This window comes from Sylvia atricapilla, chromosome 3, assembly GCF_009819655.1.
Source record: "Sylvia atricapilla isolate bSylAtr1 chromosome 3, bSylAtr1.pri, whole genome shotgun sequence".
In the NCBI taxonomy this organism is placed as follows: Eukaryota; Metazoa; Chordata; class Aves; order Passeriformes; family Sylviidae; genus Sylvia; species Sylvia atricapilla.
The window spans coordinates 32,879,006-32,896,205 of NC_089142.1; the positions used below are offsets into that span (position 1 = coordinate 32,879,006).

The 17,200-nt window shown below is 35.6% G+C and overlaps 1 protein-coding gene across 2 annotated transcripts in view; it reads left to right on the forward strand.

Moving 5' to 3' along the window:
* Nucleotides 1-17,200, forward strand: part of BCKDHB (branched chain keto acid dehydrogenase E1 subunit beta) — a 108,051-nt gene that overhangs the window by 24,590 nt on the left and 66,261 nt on the right. For both annotated transcript variants that reach the window (XM_066315069.1, XM_066315068.1), the window contains exons 6-8: nucleotides 2,870-2,978; nucleotides 9,315-9,412; nucleotides 12,642-12,752. In XM_066315069.1, the coding sequence (XP_066171166.1) occupies nucleotides 2,870-2,978; nucleotides 9,315-9,412; nucleotides 12,642-12,752 (318 nt within the window). The remainder of the gene's footprint in view (nucleotides 1-2,869; nucleotides 2,979-9,314; nucleotides 9,413-12,641; nucleotides 12,753-17,200) is intronic.

Sequence of the window (17,200 nt, forward strand, 5' to 3'; positions counted from 1 at the left end):
CTAGAGAAGAGGGAGTGGCAGCATCTAGTCATCTCAGAATAAGTGAGCACTGTTTGTCAGGCTCTCAATCTTTTCCTGACTAAATTTTTGTCTGTGAACTTGTACTTTTGGGTTAGCTGGCATCCAGTCCGTTGAACAATGACTCATGGCAGATTCATGTAGAAGATTTAAGCAGAACCAGTATTTGTATTCTAAAGACACATGTTCATTGTTTATCTGCTGTTTAAACTGTTGTCTCAGTGTGATTTTGGTGTCCTAAAGCTTCAAATATTACTCATCTCCAGAGAAGCCATAGCCATTTCTTCTACTTGTTCTTTTCTTAAATAAGACCCCTTGTATTATTCACGCTTTGTTTCATTTATTTAAGGAATGGGATACATTGTTGTCTTCGGGTATTCTTTGTGGTATTTGAGGTCCTCTTCTGAACTTGAAAGTATTTCCTGATTACAGACAAAAGCAATCTATAAAGTCTTTTGCCAGGTTATTGAATCAAATGTTTTCTAGAACTTGTTTAAATACTAAAATCTACCAGTTTCTTGTGCACAGAGAAGTTTTTTTAGACTCTGTCTTTTAAATATTGTTGTTTTGTGAAAACAGTGTTGTTCCTTTAATAATATTTTTTGCAAAGCTGTTTGTTGATGCAATTCATAATGTTTCAAGGTTGCGGGTATTTTTGAATAACCCTGGTCCTCAAAATAGAGATTAGGAAGTGAAAATGAAGTGGTGGTTTAAATGCATTTTCAAGTGTCTCATATCTAAGCATATTTTCTCCATGTTACAGGAGGAAAGACAATGTCTTGCAAGCTGAGAAGGGTAGGGTTTTATCTTTGGAAAGAGTGGCTTCTTTGAAAAGAGAGACTTTCAAAACAAACCTCTTATTAAACTTTGTGAAAGATTTCTGGCTTTTGATTTTGTGTTTATCTTAAGTGGCAGGCGCAGTTTGGATTGCCCAAGTCCAAGGGAGTTTGTACAACTTTGGTTATTCAGGGGAAGGATTGTGGTCGTTGGTACTTAGGCAATGCTTATTGGGGTTTGAGGACACTATTGGATAGTTGTCTTTTGTCCACTGTTGTGAGGGTGTAAATGGAAGACATTAGTGTTGATACTCTGCATTCCACTGTAAGAATATCTACTCTCATGGTTAGAAGTTTTTATTTCCGGCCTAAATTTGTTTTTTACTAAGTTGTATATTTAACTTGTCCTTCACCATCCTGTTTATATCCTAAAACACTTGTACTCTCTTTAGTCTTTTTTTTTTTGTTAGACTAAACAAATCAAAGTATCAAAGAAATGTTAACAATATCTGGAGCTCTTTTGACATCTGTTTCATTAGTTTCCTTTTCAAAGGGTTGAAAGCATCATTAAGTATTCCAGTTGAGTTTCTAGCAGCAATTTTTGCAATTGCACTAACAGTTCCTTGTTCTTTATGTTGTTACTTTTTGTTAGGACTTTACTGTATAGTATGTTAGTCATCTTTTGAGCAGATAATAAATTCAGATCTGAATTTCTATTCCTGAGTTCTAAATCTGTAACAAAAATGTAGTCCTTAAACACGTGACTTTCAGTATGTATTTTTCAGTTTGTTTTTGTCAGTCGTGCTCAATGTGAACTGGGTCTTTTTAGTATCATCCTCTGTAGTGTAGAGACTTTCAGCTTTGGAATAGTTTTCATCACCATGTTCTGATGTAACATCATAAGTGAATGAGGTAAATAAAGTCTGTCCTAAAAATGATTCATTCCTAAGGAAGTAATGTACTACTGACATCCATGGGTAATTTCCTATGTGTCTGTTACCAAATGTTTTGTTGAAATATTAAAAAACTGCTTCTCTCTTGTTTAGAAAAATAGCTTTTTGAGTTAATTTCACATTATAGGAAATTTATGTTATGTTTTTACTCTTCTTTATCATTTTCATATAAATAATTGATATTACTCTCAATATTTTGAAGCCATGACTGTAGTTAAAATGGATTTTTTTTATACAAGTGCTAGAATGAATGTTTTCAGTGAATTCTAACTTCACAGCTATAAGAGTGTTTGCTGGTATACTTTATGCTGCATGTTACAGCTCTGGGATGGAAATTATTTGGTTCTTCTGATTTGAGGGAATTTGGTTCTTGGGTTCTGTTGTCATTTAAACTGCAATAATTTGGTAATTTTCTTTCCATAATTGAAATTCTCTTACATCATCCAAAATTAACTCTTCTGTTGTTAAATGAATTTGGATTACATCTGAAGGCCTTGCTTAATTTTTTGTGCTTGATAATAGTTTAACTAGTTTAAGGCATTTAAGTTGAAGTAGTTAAAGGCATTTATTGGTTACCCATTTCCAAAATGAACAAATTTCAAGCTTCCACTGTAAGCAAAAAAAGTCTGTAGCTATTTCCTTTTGTATCCTTCAAAACTTACTGGACTAAGTCTGAATACCTTTAAGATCTCTTCTGATTAATCTTTACCCAGGTAACTGAGGATCACTCAGCTGCATTTTTCTGTTATACATCTACGTTAGTTTTACTAAGTTTATGTGTGTGTGTGTATATATGTATATATATATCTGACTGACATTTTTTCTGTTCATTTACCTCAAATGCTACTGTTAGGATGTTAGTTCTGCCTTATCTGACAGTACCTTAGTATTTAAATCACCATATAGAGGGCAACTATTAAAGCCTCATCAATGAACAAAATAAAATTCAAAATTTGGAGTATATTTTAATAATGTAGCACTGCTGTTAATTCACTTTGTAAGAACAGCTCAATCTGTATGTAGATTTATTTAAAGCAAATAATTACTTTGTTTTAAGTATTATTGAGGAAGTTTCTGGCAGAATTGCAATTTTAAATAAACTACTTAAAAATATTTCTACAGGTTGTTATTCCAAGGAGTCCTCTGCAGGCCAAAGGATTGCTACTGTCATGCATAGAGGACAAAAATCCGTGCATATTCTTTGAACCTAAAATACTTTACAGAGCTGCAGGTAAAGATTTGTATGTTGTATTTTCCAATAAAGCAACAGTGTTTGGGTTTTTTTATACAAAGTGTTGGTAGTCACAGCTCAAACAATCCTTCAGTACTCTTTGGTCTCTAGCTATGTTGTGGGCTGGGTTTTTAGAGGAATTCTGAAAACTGAATAAATTCTTGGAGTTTGACTGCAGAGATAAATGAACATTTACCTCTAATTTATGCTCAATTCGCTTTGGAAGTGGAATGCTCTACAGCCTAGGGTGAAAAAAAAAAGAAATAGAACTAAGAGATAGTATTTTTTTATCAAATTCTGATATAAATTTGGCAGAATTTGAACTGCTTTCCTGGAGTAACTCTAAATACTAAAATAAGTGGGTTTTTTTCCAAAAGAACTGAGCCCCATCATTACCGTTTTCCCAAGGTTAAAATTTCTTTGAAATGCTTAATTTCTAAAGCTCTTAAAAACTGCCCATTTGGATTTTAACCTTATTTGAAAGGAAATGTGATTGCCATTACTTTGTTTTTAGTCACAGTGAAGTTTCTGGTTGAGAGTAGTTTTAGCAACTCTCAGTTATGTGTAACATATTGGAACAGTGGAAATAGACAATGATGGTGTTTGAGTTGGTTCTAAAAATTATCTTGTTACTTCTTTGGACTAGAGAAACTTAACAGAAAAGAGATGAAAAATTTTGCAAGTGGAGGTAGGCAGAGCCTACTAATATACTGGATGAGCAACTGATAAAATAGAACTGAAGCCATGACTTACCCGTAGCATTTCCCTGTCCTGTTTAGTTTAAATGCAAACTATGCTCCATCCATCAATCCAGTTTATAAGTTGACTCTGTGTGGACTGAATTTGAATGACAGACAAAATGTTTCTATTTTTGTACTTTTCCATCAGTGCATCCATTTTATCAGTAAATTTATCCTCTTCCTAGAGGATCAGTAATAAGGGAAAAATTTAGAAAGCAGACATCAAAATTACAAAAAAATAGTAGTATAATTCAGGATCAAGTGGGATATTTACTGGTAAAACTGCTTATTTGCTTTCATATTTTCAAAAAAGGCCTAGAAGTCCTGCTAGCAATGTAAATTTAAAAATGTAGTTATTTTTAGTGGTGGAGGATGATGTATCCATAGGGTATTGCAGTGTTCAGTGTGTTTTAAGAGCATACTAAAATTCAACCAAAAGGTCTCTGTCCATTCATTTAGGGGAAGTAGCTTGAAAAAGGAGACTGAGTCTGAGCCCTGTTAAAGAACAACAAAAAAATTCAGTGTTTTTAAAACAGGCCTTTGTTTCCAGTATTTGCAGGTCACAAGTATAGACTGTAGAGTTAATAAAATACTTGGTTTCATACTGGCATGAAAGGCTGCGCATCAATATCACAGTTTTTGAGAATCGGTGGAGGTTTTCATGTTTGAAGAAATGACTTGCAAAGCATCTGCTGGATCATTTAGTGAACATAAATCAGGCTTCTGATGGAAATCTTGAGTAAAGATATGCTGAAATAGTCTTTAATGTGATGTATGTGCTGGTCAGTAACCAGCTACAGCATTGTTGTTGTTGGTAATTTCTGAAAGTGACTTCCTCATGTATTCTCATGGCTAATTTTCAGACTTTACGCATATTTTTTTGTCTTAGAATTTCTGAGAACATCAGTTTAGTGGTGTAAGTTGAAATTTATAATACATTTGCATCAACACGTGACAGGGACGATTTTAAAAGGTAACTTCTATCATCTACATGGATATTTTATAATTTCTACAATGTAAAGCAGGAATATCTTACTATATGGAATGGGTTTTATGTTCTTTTTATTTTCATTGCAAACCTTTCTCTGTGTTGTCATTAGTTTGTCATCTTTACTATTAAGCTGTCCTTTGTGGCTTGTCTCAGCTTGGACTGGAAGATGACTGCTGTCTGGGAGTTTCTCCTATAAAATTGATCTCTCTTAGAGTTTATTCTTATTCTCCTGGCCACAGTCAGGGTTTCTGGTAACTCCACCTGTTACCAGAGTTGAATTCTGGTAATTCAGAAATGGACCAGGCCTGTTGAATTCAGAAATGGACCAGGACCATCATGATTGATAAGTTCGAGATGTAGCAGCAATGAGACACAAGCCTGGTAAACAAGAATAAGATAAGATAAATGGTGGAAAGAAGGGGTTTGAAATTGCCTTGTGTTTTGTTGAGAAAATTTTTACAACACCATCTGAGTGTGTTGATTCTAGCAGGAAAAAGAAAATCTTACAGATTCAGAAATTGACTTAGACAGTAAGCTTGAACTATGTCTGTATTTATTGTTTTTTTCCATTAGTGTCTCAAAGCAGTACAGGGTCTTCTGAAGGCTGGGAACATACAGGCTTTCCAAAACAGGAGCATAAGATGGTATCAGTTTTCCTGTATTACTTATCTTTTTTTTTTTTTTTTTTTTTTTTTTTTTATTTTTCCTTTTAGCATGGTATAAAACTTCACCTAAGCTTTGGGATCTCATTGTTCCAGATGAAAATAATTTTCTTTATTTCCATTATGATGACTGGGTCATTGAATAATGAAATTATGTTGCTCCTACCATAGCTGCCTTTTTTTTATTTTTTCCTTTTTCTTTTTTCTTTTTCTTTAGCTTCATGTGAATAGACATGTTTGTTCAGAGAGCTTTGTGACTGATGTGACAAAGTAGGTGTGTTGAAAAATAGGGACTTAGTTGAAAAATTAGTTGTTAAGGATGTTAATGGGAAGGAAGATTTTCTATCTGTAAAATTAATGTAGGCTTTTGAGCCTCATCATTTTTCTCTAATCGACTTTTCTTTCTTCCTATGCAGCCTCTAAATATTTATCCATGATATTTTGTTCAGAGTTGTTGATGTATTTGAAATTACAGCTGAAAATAAACTGTAGGTTGGATAGTCTTTGAAACATAGGGTATCTATCCTTATTTAGGTAGCTTGAAGCTAATAATGGTTTTGTTTAAAACAACAAGCAAAAAAGTCAAACTAAAATATTGACAGAAAATCCCACTCCCATTCCATTCCAGCCACCAAAAATTTAGTTACACTTGTCTTCAGGTATGTGTCTTCATATTTTGTTTCTAGCTTCTCCTTTTTCTTTATCATCCTATCAGCTAATTTTACTGAAAGAAACACTCCTGTATTCCCCAGACCCTTATCAATAAGTTTGACTGACAGGTTTGGTTCTTGTCACTGCCGCCTTCAATCTTTGTGGTAAGGTTTGTGTCCCTGGATGTTCTTCCTTATGAGTTCTCCCTCTTCCTATTATCCCCTTCTGTGTTGTAAAGATCCTTGTCCTAGAGACCCTCCAAGAAGCAGATGCCGTCTCCTTTCACATAACCATACAAATGTTTATCAGAAGTAGTGTGGCTGTTAATTTTCTTTCAATTATATTAGGAAAGAGCAAAGAAATGTAAGCCTTTCTGAGTAAAAATCTAGAGTTGAATATGCAAGTGCTCATGGTGAGAGAATTCTATTGCTATTTAACTTATGAGATCATAATGTTATTGAAAGTGCCGTCGTGACGTCCCTCTAAATGTCAGAGATACTAACAAAATATCTGAATTAAAATGGAAAAGGAGGCTTTGATTTATAAAAAGTGTTAACAGCCTGTGCAGTGTCAAGAGAACATAATGGTTATGAATCAAAGGAGAAGATGAGTCACCTTGACATTATCAGGTTTGGACATCTTGTGGAGAACCTACTCTGATGTTTTTTGACCTTTTCAGTTTCATTTAATTGTACTATGTATGACATTGGTGGTGTAGAAATAAATATGACTTGCATCAGTGGTTGTTATAGAGACAAGGCAGGTAAGATGAGAAAACATGTATTTTTTTTCTGCTGTTCAGACTGCTCCTTTAGAAAATCCAACAGATGTTGTAACCTCTTAAAATTAACTTGTCATGGCCCTTTTGCACTGATAATGACAACTTTTTGTTAATTGCTGTATTTGAAATCTGTATTTGAAACATTTGATTTAAAATACTTCTTTAGTAATAGGCTGCTTTGTATATAAATATTGTTATCCTGGATTAGATAACTATTATGAAAGAATATTAATAGAATAATTTCATATGCTATTTTTCATCTCTATTAGTTAGGAGAGGAGTTTTTGCTAGGGCAATCAAGAAAAATCCTTTGAAAATTGGACTTTCCTATAAATTTTTGACAAGCCGAATTTTCCATTTGAAATTGTCAGGTATTATAGATGAGCTCATTTAATAGATGTTTTGTTACAGAATAGTTTAGCTATAGTAAGAAATTAGTTAATTTGTGTAATTGCATGTTATATTTCATTTCCCTAAGTGGATAAAACCATTGCACAGAAAAAGCTTTTATTTCTCTATAATTTTATTTCTCTGTCACCTTTCACTTCTTCCTCTGGCTCATCCCACTCCAAAACCTTCTCATTTGCCTCAGTATCCTGGTTTTCCACTTGAAGGTCCCGTGGTATCTTTGGAAGTTCTTGTTCTCCAGGTTTCATGTAGGTGACCATTTCATGACAAAGACAGTCAAGCAATGCCAATTAATATAGTTGTGGGTTTCATTATCTTTCAGGATCTCTTTCTGTTGCCTGAGGGTTGTGCAACGTGCAAAATCTATAGAAAACTGTCTGCCACTAATGTACAGTGAGCAGGGGCTGGATGTGCCTTTCTTCCCTTTCCTTGCCAGTCCTATATTTTTCTGGCGACTTGTTATTCAAAGAAATTATTGCAGAGCAGGGTGCTTGGACTAGGTGATCTCCAGAGGTCACTTCCTGCCTCAGCTATTCTGTGACATATGTAGTATTTATATATCATTATCGACAAGAAAAAAGAAAATTGTCTGCTATGATTGAAAATTATTTGCTACTTCATTTTTTGAAGTTACATTTGGAACTTGTAAGCCAGGAAGAAACCTAGGTCGTTCTACTTCTATTCAATCTACCATAACAGTGAAGGAAAAATATGAACCACTTCACTACTGGTGTCACTCAGGGAGATTCTTTACTGCAACTTCAAGAAGCAGCTTTGTTCAGCTGGAACTCAATAAGTATTTTATGAGCTATGAAATAAGTTTAAAAAAAAAAAAAGGCAGAGTGTTTTCTTTATAAATAGTTTCTGTATTTAGAAGATTTTTTTTTCTCTACTTACCACTAGAATATGTTTCAAGAAATATTATTTGACTTTCTGGTGCATAGAAAAGTTTATCTTTAGATCAAAACCAGTATTTCTTTTAAAATATTATATATGGATGTTGTTTTTCACAGTTTTAGTCATTAAACCAGTCAATGTATCGTGCATTGGAACACTGATGCAAAACTAGCACAGCTGACCTAACATTTTTCCATCTGAAAACTAGTAAATGAATTTTGAGTAGAGCTACCTTAAATATCTTAGGAGGAGACAAGATGACAAGATGCCTAATTCTTGCCTTCTCTCTTGAATTGCAATGGATTTTTGGTGAATAGATAATATTTTTAAAGCAAAAATACTTAGACTTATTTAAAACTGCTATAATCAGAAGTTCTTACTAACACTTACTATGTAGGTTCTCAAAACTTTTTACTTCAGTTTAAACATAAAATTGCAGAGCATTATCTTTGGAGCATCAGGAGGATGTTGGCACAGCTGATCCTTCTTGTCTGAGTATTAAAGTATAATTTCAAGACTCTTCTGATAATTATGAGAATAATCAAGAATTTTGATCAATTAGTGATTGAGATTTTTTTATTAACTGTGGCAATGTCCATTTCCAAATCTGATATTTTGACTTCATGTACACCAGAACTTAATGCTATATTTTGCATGTGTATATATGCATCATCTTGTGGTATAGTACATAAATTAAACTCTACGCTGAGCATACTTGTAACAATTTAATTAAAAACAATTTGAATTGCAGCTGAAATGAATGCTAATACTCATCTATATAGGTCTAATGCTAATAGAATCACACAATTGTTAGGGTTGGAAGGGACCTCTGGAGATCATCCAGCCCAACCCCTCTGCCAGGGCAAGGTCACCTAGAGCAGGTGACACAGGAACACACCCAGGTGGGTTTTGAATATCTCCAGAGAAGGAGACCCCACAACCTCCCTGGGCAGCCTGTTCAGTGCTCTGCCACCCTCAACATGAAGAAATTCTTCTTCATATTGAGGTGAAGCTTTTTCTGTTTTAGTTTATGGTCATGGCTCCTCATCCTGTAACTGGCCGGCAGTAACATGCTCAGTAAAATTTCGACTATTATTTTAGGTGACTTTAACATTGAAGAAAAATTTTAGTATATGTTTTTTATGGGATAATTTTGGCTAATAAAGGAATCTAATGCTTATTTTCCTCTCTTTTCTCTTTTTTCAGTGGAACAAGTTCCTGTAGAGCCCTACAACATTCCACTGTCTCAAGCTGAGGTGCTGCAGACGGGCAGTGATGTGACAATGGTGGCTTGGGGCACTCAGGTCAGTAACTCTGTTACAGGCTGCTTGTCACCCAGCAAAACCTGGCCTAGGGGGTAGGTGATGTTTGCATTCAAGCTCAAGTGCCAGACATGAAAATGTGTGCCGTCTTCCATCACTATATGCTTGCATGAATGTTTGCCAGTTTTATATTTTTATGAAACCTGCTTTTTATTGTGTAAGTTTTTGCTTATTTTTGATTGAAGATGTTTCTGGAAGTGTAGCAGCGATACCTGTGCATCAGGTTAATGATTTTTCTGTGATTATGAAAATGATAGATTTAAGAATGAGGCAGTGTGATGTAACTCTGAGGAAGGCAGTGGGAGAGAAAAGTTCAAAATAGTATGCTGAAAGAAAAGTACAGGTCTTCACTACGTGATTTAAAGAAGTGTAACCTGCAGGTCCCTTTATACAGAAAGTTAAAATTCCATGGAACGTTTAATGCAAGCAGGGATTGGTATAGTTTTGATTCTAACAGTTACATTTCAGGAACATCACTGGCAATCCTCCCCCTCCCCATCCCCCTACCAAATTGAGATCTACAAATATTGAAAAAGCTGTTAAGAAAATACATCTTCATAGTCCAGAATTATAGAAAAGAAATTTGAGTCTACTGTGGACTCACCAGAAGTTACTATTTCTTAGCCTAGCTGTATCTGAGAGGCTTTTAGAGGAGAGGGTCTTTGTCGCTTTCAATACGAAGAGTATTGAACTAATCTCTGGGTTCGTGCCTTTTTGTTGTTGTTGTTACTGGATTTGTTTGTTTTGTTTTTTTTGAAATTTTTAGTCTTCAGTGCTTGTGGTAGTTTCCTTGTCTTCAGACTAGTTTATCTCCTTTATATCTCTGGTTATTCCTACTAGTTTCTGATACTTTGCACTGCTAATAAATTATTAACTTCTTAAATATCTTTCTTGTACTTCTTTTTCTTCAGCAGATATTGATAAAGTAATTGACTTGATAAAGTAATGGCTTAAAAGCTGGCTATGGAGATTTAGTAAGATCCTGAATTTACTCATAAGGCAGTAGTGCAGAGAGGACTTGGACTGATATGCTTCAGAAAATCTATGTGTTCTGTTGCTTGGAAAAAGTTAAGATAGACTTTTCTTTTGGTGTGACAAAAACTAGGACTGATGTGCAGACTAATCCAGGTATAGGAGGTGACCAAACCATGGATGCGGCTGTGTTATACAGCATTGGGGCAGATGTTTCACGCATATGCAGTAAATCCAGTGCATTGGATTGTCACTGGAGGTGACAAGATTCTGCAGATCAAATACGTTCAGTGAGTTTGTGCTGAGGATGTGTTTAAGTGAAGCACATAAACTTGGAGTTTGATTGCTGATTGTGCTACCAGTCCAGAATTCACTGTCAGTAGGTAGCGGGGTTACACAGACTCAGTAGTAAGATCTCTTTTGGTTTTGGACATGAGGTAGTAGCTTGTCAGCTGCTGCTCTGGTGAGGTTCCCTGATGCTGATTGTCCTGGGCAGAGCACATGAAGGGCGGTAAAGACTTTTAGTTCCTCTCCACTTGTGCTCAGTCTTTTATTGTCAATAACTAATCTGGTTATTGTCAATAAATAATCCATATCCCCTGTGAACTAGGTAAGTGTTTTTACTTTTACAGACAAACAGCAAAAACATCCATCCTATGTCCCATGTTGAAAATTTTCAAACATTCTTCCTACAGCCTCAGATGTATTAGAAGTTTAAACAAAAACACTGCAAGCTGTATTTTCTTTCTGTTATTGCAGTGCTTCTATTGATGTCCCTTTTAAAATAGTCCTTTTGCATTTAGCTGTTCATATATGCGTGATATAGTTTGCGTTTAAATCCTTAATCATCTTGTTTCAGTGTAGAATTTATTCCTGTGTAGGATTTATTAATGCCCTCTGACCTTCAGCCAACTAACACTGCCTCACCATGTGTCCATGTTGCTAAATTCTGTTGCCTTCAAGATGAAGATGACCACATGTAAATTGATTATGGTGGATGGTTCTGGCTTCAGTCTCTTAGCTATGCCAAGAAGTTGTTTGATGGAGGTCATCTGCCACAGTCCAAATCTGTGCTGTGAAATGTTCTTACAATAAAGAGAGCACGAGAGTTTATTGGCAACATCATACTGAGATTGTTTTTTACCCACATATCTAATGAGCAAATGCTTCTTGCTGAGATATTTGTGGAGGATAATCTGAGTTGTTATTTTTCCATGTTGGAGCATTAGCTTGCAAATATTTATTTTAGAGAAGCCAGTGCTTGAAATACATTTTGCTGAGAAGGGTTTTATAACCTAATGTCAAGGTACAGTTTTGAATGTATATAGTACTACTTTCTTTTCTTTGCTTAGTGTAATACACCTTATGGAAAGGATGAGAATAGATGTGGATTGTTTTATATCTGCTGTGATGCACTACTACTAAATAGATTCCTTGGCTGGTGGATAGGGAATAATCTGTATTCCAGTTCAGTGATAGCCTCCTGCTAGAGGGGAATACTTTTTCGTTTCAGTAAAATGTTAATTGTAGTAATCAGGTAATGCAGCATTTGCAATGTTGGTGTTAAACTGTGTGTTGGAAGAGCAATAAATGGTTATAATGTCATGCTACTGCTATGTACTTTGATTGTGGGGATCAGGACTGAATATTTACAGGTAGTAGTAATTACTTTCCTTTCTAGGTGTTCATAAGATAATATTTTGGGGATGATCACTCTAACTAATGTTTCAGTAAGTTAGAGTAGTTACTGGGACTACTAAAACTGTTTCTTGGCTTTTTGGCTGAGCTCAGATGTAGTGCAGTGTAGTATTTCTGAATGTACTTATTGCTTCTTGCAGGATTGCGTGGGACTGCTACATTGAAATACATTACTCTGATGTATTTGGGTATTTGCTTAGTTACGGTCCTAACAAAAAACTTATAAAACTCATTCAAACTGATTAAAAAAAAAATAGCGTGGACTGATACTTTTCACTGAAAAACACTTCTCTAGAAAGCGAATTTTGTTCTCAGTGATTCTTCAGTGAATTTAATTTTTGGAGTGGTGCTAAAATACTGGGAATATTTAGGTACTAAATAAGAAGAGTGCTGTGAATGCCAAATGGTTGTTATTATTGAATAGGAAGGTCTCTGCTCAACATGCTGGTGATATGTAAAATCACTGCTTGTATTCCATATATGTATTTTAGAGCAATTTGCATAATTTAGATTATTTGGTGATGATACATTGCTTTTTCAGGTACATGTGATCAAAGAGGTGGCAGCAATGGCTCAGGAAAAGCTTGGTGTGTCCTGTGAAGTTATTGATCTAAGGACCATCTTACCATGGGATACAGAGACTGTTTGCAAGGTAAGAAAATTATGGATATCAATTTAAAAACAACCTAGGTTTTTTTAAAAGAACCTACATTTTTTGCTTTGTTTTGTATATATTGTTCTGTATCATAAATGCAGAGTACATGCACATTACATGGACCAGACATTTATTTTAACATTGAAAGAGAATTATTTTTCACAGCTCAAAATAATGTCAGAATACATGTTCTTTACTTTCAAGAGGACATGACTTTATGAGACTTCTGCCTGAAAATTGCTTTTCCATAATTTCTGAGTCTTTGTCTTTCTGACGTCTTTGCTGTCTTTGGCAAAATCTTTATCTTGTTTTTTCTTGCTGTCTTACATTAAGATCTTCATCTAGTTGTAGGTCTGCATTAATGTGCCTTAGTGTTGTTTATCTGTACTTTTAGAAATAAATGTTTTGATTTAAGGTATATGAATCAATGGGGTAGAAAAAGCAGCATTTACTCTTCTAGGTAGTTTGAAATTCCTGGGTACCGAAAGGTCCTTTTCTTCTTTGTGGAAGTCTTTGATGTCTCTAACAGAACACTTACTGCTTCTGCTAGAGCTGAGAGTTTTTCTAAGTTGGCAAATTCACAGTCCTACAGGGCCATGGCTAACAATACCTTGAGTCCTAGTTTAAGCTGGGTTCACTTGTTCATTTCATGCTGCTGAAAAAATCACTTGGAAGATGGAGAGATATCTGCAGCTTTCTTAACTCAGGCCTAGTAACTGTAGTGTACTGAGTTAACCACAGGGATGAGAGCGGCCATGGGCGTGGAAAAAGGTGTGTGATTCCATCAAATACTTTCTCTGCCTACAGTTTCTAATTTAAGGCAATATGATGGTGTATCTACAACTAACTCAGATTGTACTGATGTTTAAATAGGGCAGATCAGGCACATACCTGACTCTGTATACTTGGAATATCTTACTGTGTAGACAAATGTTTTGTCATTCTGCGTTTGCTCAGTAAGGTCCTTGCTTCTGGTCAGGTAACATATAAACACATTAAGTATGATAAGGGGAAAGATGAGCCATCGGTCTGCTACCCTATTGCAAAACTTGTATTTCTCCTCAGTTTTATTTTTCTGGGGGGCTGCCAATGGGATGGAATGGATTAGGGGAGGAAAGTTCCATGTTGTGCATCTGCTATTGGCAGCCTTCTTCTGTCTGGTTGTGGATGTGTTATAAATTGTGTAGTTAAATATGTAGCTATGAGTTGCCTCATATAAATTTGATCTTCTTGGTTGAAGTGTTTTCATTTTTGTTTGAAGTGTGTTTCTTGTTACTTGGATATACTATCTAGCTGTAAAAAATGAAATGTGTTGAGTTACTGTCATCAATATGAAGTGAATTTTTGGCTGTAATAAATCCTTTACAATCTCTTCTGGACAAGTGAATTTTTTGTTGTTGTTGTTGTTTTTGTGTTTTTTGGGGGGGTTTTGTTTGTTTGTTTTTTGTTTTAGCTGATTTTTTTCTTCTTTGAAGATTTGAGCTGTCAGTTTTTGAAAACAAAGTATCTCTTTGGAAGAGCAGTTTTGTTGGATTGGACCTGCACTGAAACACCATTAGGGAAAAATGTAGCTGTACATAGGAAGTGCAGAGCTTTAGTTGTACAAAATTTTGCAAATACGTTCTTTAAATTTGGATACTCCATGAATATTTTTAGCTCATGTTCTGTCCTGAACATCTTTTAACGTAACTGTGGCATAAATAAAAATATCATAGAATGGTTTTGTCCAAAAGGACTTTAAAGAGCATGTAGTTTCAACTCCCCTGCCATAGACAAGGACATCAACCATTAGATCAGATTGCTCAGTCCCATTCAGGCTGGCCTTGAGCCCTTCCAGGGCTGAGGGATCCACAACTTCTCTTGGCAACTTGTTCAGTGCCTCACTGCCCTTCAGTGAAGATTTTTTTCCCCTAATAGCTCATCTGAACCTACTCTCAGTTTGAAGCTCTTCCCCCTTGTTCTGTCAGTACAGGCTCTTGTAGAAAGTCTCTCTCCATCTTTATGGCAGGCTCCCTTTAGGTACAGGAAGGCCGCAATTAGGTCACCCCCAAACCTTCTCCTTTCCAGGCTGAACAATTCCAATTCATAGTATTTCCTTGTAGGAGAGGTTCTCCATCTCCCTAAAAGATGGAACAGATGGACCTGTAGCTTTCAATCTGTTAATAAGTTTAATTAAGAATTAAGTGAATAATTTCAAAAAAAGTATAGTGCTTGTTGGCTAGGCAGTTCAGTTGTTTGTTATAATAAATACCAAAGAGTAAATGTTTTTAGTTAGCATTGCTGTTATGTTAGTTTGGCTGTATGCTGGCAGGTCTGATGGGAGAAATGTTAAAATTTTCTTCTTCTTTAGATCTTGTCTGTTTTGCTCAGCTGAAAATAATTAGTTGTTTGCATTTGTGCATTAGCTGGTTGCATTATGTAACACTGAAACTTTCTAAATTTAATTTGCATCCTGGACAGCTTTTAAGGTAATTGCTAGTGTAAACAGAAGGCTGGAACTACAGTTCTAGCTGCTTGGTGTAGTCTCATCCCAAGAGGAACTGTTTGTGGCAGCTGTTGCAGTTGACAGTGGCTTACAGCATCAGTTTGCATGATGGAACTTGTTATTCCCTTCCTGAGATGCCAGAATTAAGGTCCAAAAGAGCAGTAGAAAAGTTGGCCATTTCAGAGAAAGTCCTCAGCTTTCCATTGGTCTGCTTATGTTCTCTCTGTGGGCTCTTAAATGATAATGGAATTACTTTTACTCCAGTCCAACCAATAAGCAAATTATCTGCTGTTACAGGCGGCCCTTTGCCTCTGACTATTGCTTGTGTCAGCACTCTTGAACATCAGGCCAGCTTTTTTTTTCCCTTGTCTCACATGTGTGTTTGAAATGCTTCCATTGTTTCTTTGTCCTGTTGGATGCAGATGATGGTGCACATAATAACACTGTAACCTTATTGCTCTTCTGTGGGTGCTGGAATTGCATGGTCCATGGCTGATGGGAGTCCGCGTGGTGTTGGAGACCAGGACTTCAGGTTTTGCTGTCAAAACTCATCCTTCAGTTTTACTGCTGGGAATGGTGTCCTTTGTGATCAGTGAAGCCTGTCATTTTAGTCTTAGCTGGAAATACATGCAACTTTATTTTGACATCTGTGCTGTAGCCAGGAAGAGGGATGGCTGAAATTCTTAATGCTTTGGAGATGAGCAGTAATATGTCAGTTTTCACTGCAAATCTAACTGCTTGGTCTGCTTGCTGTAGCTTTTTCTGTACAGAAAATTATGTCATCAAAATGCATATTTCTTGGAACTATGAGAAGTTGTACTTCACAACTGCCACCAGAGGCCTCTTCTAGTCAAGTTAAGTCTCTGTTTTGACTTTTTTTTTTTACATTGCTCCTGTGAACATGTTTGTGAATATATAGTTCTGAGGGAAACAAACATAAAGAATAAATATAGTGAACATAAATAAAAATTACTGCCTAATTTTACTGATATCTTCTTTTCATTTTTAAGATTCTGAGATTCTGCTCAGTTTTGAAATAGGCTAGCATTTGTCATCTGCATGAGGAGATGAGGTTGCACTGGCCTGGAGCAGACTTCCATGGACTTCATATGGATCCCAGCAGTAACTGAAACTTTTTTTGGTACAATACCTGGTATGGGTCAACATGCAAACAGGGACTAGATTTTTCTTTTGCTGATTTTCAGATGTCTTAAGAAGGAGAAATGAAAGCTGGTCTAGTCACAGGAGCTCATAGAGCTATTCTAGAGAAAGGATATTTCCTGAAGGTCATTCATCACAACTGCTTTAGCAGTCTGTTTTTTCATGAGATAAATTGGCCTCTGGAAATGTCATGGTTTGAAAGTTTGGTCTTTAAAAAAAAAGTTAGGGAAACCCTAGGTTTCCTACAATAAAGTTAGGTGGGGCAAATTGGACTCTAAATTTTGTAGCTGAGAGATCATAACTGCTGCTGACATAAAGGACATAAGTAGTTGGCCTGTTTAAAAAAAAAATCTGACATTTTTACTAGGATAAAAGCAAGGAATCTGTGTGTTTTATTTACATTTCTATACATTAAAAAGCATGCTGATCTGTAATCTATCCAAGGTCTTTTGCAAGACCAAAAAAGTGGAGTAGATTGTACAGGTTGTACATACACAGACTCCCAGTATATTGCTTCTGAATGAGACATGAATCAAAAGCAAATGTGCTTTTTTCTTGCAGGATTGAAAGTAAACCCAACATTAACTCCCAATATGTAGCTGTATAAATCAACTTAAAAAGTTTTGTTGTTGTGTGTCAGAAAAGTGACACAAGCTTGTTTAAAGAGTATGTGCTGCCTTAGCTGCTTCCTTTAGGAAGTGTAACAGCAAAGGCTGTCCTTAGATTACTGAGCATCTTGTCTATGCATACATTTTCAAAGTGCGGTGTCATTGTGGTCAGTGAGAAATTTTTTAGGTCT